The sequence below is a fragment of the Mercenaria mercenaria genome, chromosome 4 (assembly GCF_021730395.1).
Source record: "Mercenaria mercenaria strain notata chromosome 4, MADL_Memer_1, whole genome shotgun sequence".
Taxonomy (NCBI): domain Eukaryota; kingdom Metazoa; phylum Mollusca; class Bivalvia; order Venerida; family Veneridae; genus Mercenaria; species Mercenaria mercenaria.
Window position 1 is genome coordinate 13,077,277 of NC_069364.1, and position 4,027 is coordinate 13,081,303.

Here is a 4,027-nt window from a genome sequence, read left to right on the forward strand (position 1 = left end):
CACAACTTAATACACAGTTTGATTAAGTAGCTTTTGCGACGTCTGATATCTTCAATGCATCTGGCAAAGTGTTATCAATGATAAAGCTGATATATTGTTCGGCTACTGTGTTGGTCGCGTGTCTCGCGTGCGGATGTCTGGAAAGATAATCTGAGATCATTAAACTACCTGGTCTGTAAATCGTCTGGAAATCATACGTTAACAACTTCAAACGCCAACGTTCTAATCTTGGTGACTGTATATTCTTTATGTTGTTGAAAATTGATTGAAGTGCAGCGTGATCCGTTATCAATTTGAATTGCTTGCCAAATAAGTACAAATGAAAAAGTTGAATCATGATAACATCACTTAAAGCTTCTCTCTCTGTTTTGCGAATAGCGCGCTTGTACTGAATTGTAAGCTTTGCTTCTATAAGACACTATTTTTCCTTTCTGAATAAGTATTCCTGAGCAGCCTTCTGGGCTGCCGTCTACCAAGAGTTCAGTTTCTTTCCTCGGGTCAAAATACGTCATGACGATTTCCTGATCGTCATTCCATTCGAATTTTACATCCTGATGTGTAAGTCGTCGTAATGGTTCCGTTAGGACTGAATAGCCATCTATGAACTTAGACAAATAGTTTGTGAGACCAAGAAATGAACGGACTTCGGATAGAGATTTTGGTCTGTCCATGTTTTTTACTGCATCAACGTTAAGATTATATCATCCACCGTCGGACTAAAAATTTTCTCAGTTTTGATTGCGGTGTTGGCTTTCCTCATATCTATTCACACTCTTACTTCTCCCGTTGAATTTGGTTTTGGAGCAGCTACCAGGTTCGATACCCATGGTGTTGGTACACCTTCCACTTTTTCATTAACATCCATATCCTCCAAACTTTTATGTTCCTGCTCAACTTGCTCGCGCACATGAAATGGCACTCTCCTAGGAGGCTGAGCTACTGGTACAACATTTTCATCAATGTGAAACTTAACTTTTCTGTCTTTCAGACATCCTAACCCAGTGAAAACTTGCGAGTATTCCTCAGTAAGTCATTCATACTCGTCTTTGGTTTGAACAGATTGTATCTGCGGTAAAATCCCAAACTCTACTGATAGCTCATAACAAATCAATGATTCTTTATTACCCGTAACGATATGGAAATCCCTGGTCACGAATTTTGAGTCCGACTCAACAAGCAAAGAACATTTACCTTGGAATTGCAGTGGAGACTTCTGTCCAAATGCGAACGCTTTCGTGGTCGTTTTCTTGATTTCCGGTGATTTTTTCATTTTCTCAATGACAATTTCACTTACAATGTTGATTGATGACCCGCTATCAATCAAAACATTCACATCTACGCCATTTAATTTTATCCTTTCTTTGGCACTTTTTTCCCATCTGACATAAATCCAAATAGCACATCACATTCATCCGAATTGAATCCGTCGCGTATTCATCTGTTAAAACTTCTAAATCCGGTTGTTCATCCTCGATCAATGTCACCTGCTTCCTGCGTTTTCTACAAACCGATATATAATGGTTCTTCTTATGGCAATAATTACATTCTGCTCCAAGCGCGGGGCAACGTGATATATGTGGGTATTTTCCTCCACAGTTACGACATTTCTTGCTGGTTTGTTGAGGACTGATTCGCCTTCCCGACGACGAGCCTGCTTGCGGTAAACCTTGGTATGAACTAGAACGTTGTTGCGAACGTTGTGGTCTGAATCCCTTTGATTTCCGACTAAAATGTGGATTGCTTTTTACACGCACTACCTGCTGACTACTAGTGTCCTTTGACATACTTGTTGCTTGAGTCTTCGAAATTTCCATTGTTCTCATCATTGTAAGTAAGTCATTAAGTGATTTTTCTGAATCTTGCAAACATCGCATTCTCATTTTTTTGCGAAATAACACCCTGTATGATTTGGCTTTTAATTTCTGACTCAGTGTCCGAAAATTCACAGTTTTAGCTTTTTGTCGCAATCTAGTCACATATTGGTCAATCGTTTCACCGTGCAACTGTTTAATATTCCTGAATTCGAAAATTTCAAACTGAGTGTTTTTTCTAGGTTTAAAGTAGTTCGTAAGTCCAGCTTTTGTTTCATCGTAATTTTCACTCTCTCCATGCAGATTTAACGTATCATAAATGTCATATACATCATCTCCAGCATAGTGCAGTAACCGTGCCTTTTTCCTTTTTCTTGTATTTATACCTAGCCAAACAAATAAATTCTCCAATTTATCTACATATTTGTCACACCGAACACCTAGGGAATTTTCGTCAGCGTAAACATCAAATTTGGGAAACGCAGGTAAATTTTCCATTGTCACAAAATCATTTAATCCTCAGTTTTAAAATAATCCGATCCTCGTCGCTATTGTAATATATCGTCATTGTAATATATATGTATTGATCTATTGAGATGGCTTATTGACACACAAACAGAACATAGACCCGAAGGATGGTTTATATATTTAATATGTGTGTTGCATCTAAAGTATAAATTCACACTCTCTCTATAGAAATATGTATATATCTTACATACAGAAACAATAATGAAATATGATATCATAGGCGGAGTTTAATCTATCTTGTAGACTTGCTTACTACAGAAGGCTTCTAGAGAGGATGTTGTGTATTTTTGTTAGATCATTTTGATTTCACATAAGTTGAGAATAGGATCTCATTTGTCACACAACAAAGTACGAAATCTGTGATCGTGCAGGTTTCTAATGTGACATGAAATCACATTCTTCGCATTTCAATATTGATATGTAATTTTACCGAAAATATGCATATTTACATGTGAATCGCATTTTTCACATTGCTGCGTTATGAACTCTGAAATGTACTTACAGTAAGTTGTATGCTTATAACGTTGTTCCCATGGAAACTGATCTTTCAATAATTTGCGAATCTACACTGTATAATGTACTCTGTGGTTGATTTCGGCCTGGGATGGAACTTTGAAATAAGGAATTTTAAACTTGGCAAATACATTCAATAGTAAGGCGACAGTTGTGACTATTGACCGGCAAGCCATTTGATAAGTGTATACTATATGTGCTAAGACTAAAGTCCTTGATGTGTCACTATATCAGGAACCAGAATTCCTGCTGAGGGTGCCAGATTCTAAACGCAATGTGTACAAGTCTCATTTCGGAAACGAGAGCATCATGTGTAAGAATGGCTGTAGGCAAAACATTAATACTTCTAAATAAGTTTTGCTAACAGTGGACGGATAGCTCAGTGGTTTGCACACTGGCCTTCCAATCCTGAGGTCGGCGGGGGTTCGATCCCCGGCAGCTACTCGGGAAGTTTCAGAAACGCTTTTCAGTGTTTCCCACCCAACTAGAGGTGTACTGGTCAGGAACCCAGGCAATCCTTCCGTGTTTCAGTGCTATATACTGGGTATGTTAAAGAACCAGGCTGTCTATTCGCAACGAGCTAGGCTAAGTTAGCCGGACAAGCCTGTATCTGATTTCTGATCCCTCTGTCGTGGGGGCTTTGTCTCACTCTGTCCCTCTGATCAGATCGCTCTGTGTCTGTAGAGGATGAATTATGCGCCCTGTGTGGCTGCATTTGAACTATGTAAAGCGCCTTTGAACGTGAAATTGATCATGAAAAGGGCGCTATATAAATCTGGTATAATAATAATAATAATAATAATAATAATAATAACAAACAAACGCAACTGCGATACAAGCTTGTCATCATATGATTCTTCGCAGTTGTATACGGCTATTTAACGTAAAGACTCCCAACTTTAATGGTATATGTACTTTTAATCTGTTCACCTTTTTTGAAAATCATAGATGTTCGTCTCAGTACAATTAACGCTTAGCTCCCATCTATCACAGTTATCTTCTTATGATAATTAACCCTTTCTTAGCTCTTCTTCTAACTCTATAATAATAACATTATTTCATCAATGGACAGTATATAACAGGGAATGACAGCGGCCATAAATCAGACTCATCAGACATTATTTTGAGAAAATAATAGTTAAAGTTATTAATGACTGATGATATCATCATTTCGT

At 37.9% G+C, this 4,027-nt stretch overlaps 1 protein-coding gene across 1 annotated transcript; it reads right to left on the reverse strand.

Annotated features, from left to right (window-relative positions):
• Positions 1 to 1,316: 1,316 nt before the first annotated feature.
• On the reverse strand, positions 1,317 to 2,309 carry LOC128556127 (uncharacterized). Its single transcript, XM_053540055.1, has one exon. It carries the CDS (start codon positions 2,307 to 2,309, stop codon positions 1,317 to 1,319), a length of 993 nt encoding a protein of 330 aa, XP_053396030.1.
• Positions 2,310 to 4,027: the final 1,718 nt, after the last annotated feature.

Coding starts and splice junctions, on each gene's coding strand:
- LOC128556127 (XM_053540055.1), bottom strand. CDS start 2,309: ATGGAAAATTTACCTGCGTTTCCCAAATTTGATGTTTACGCTGACGAA.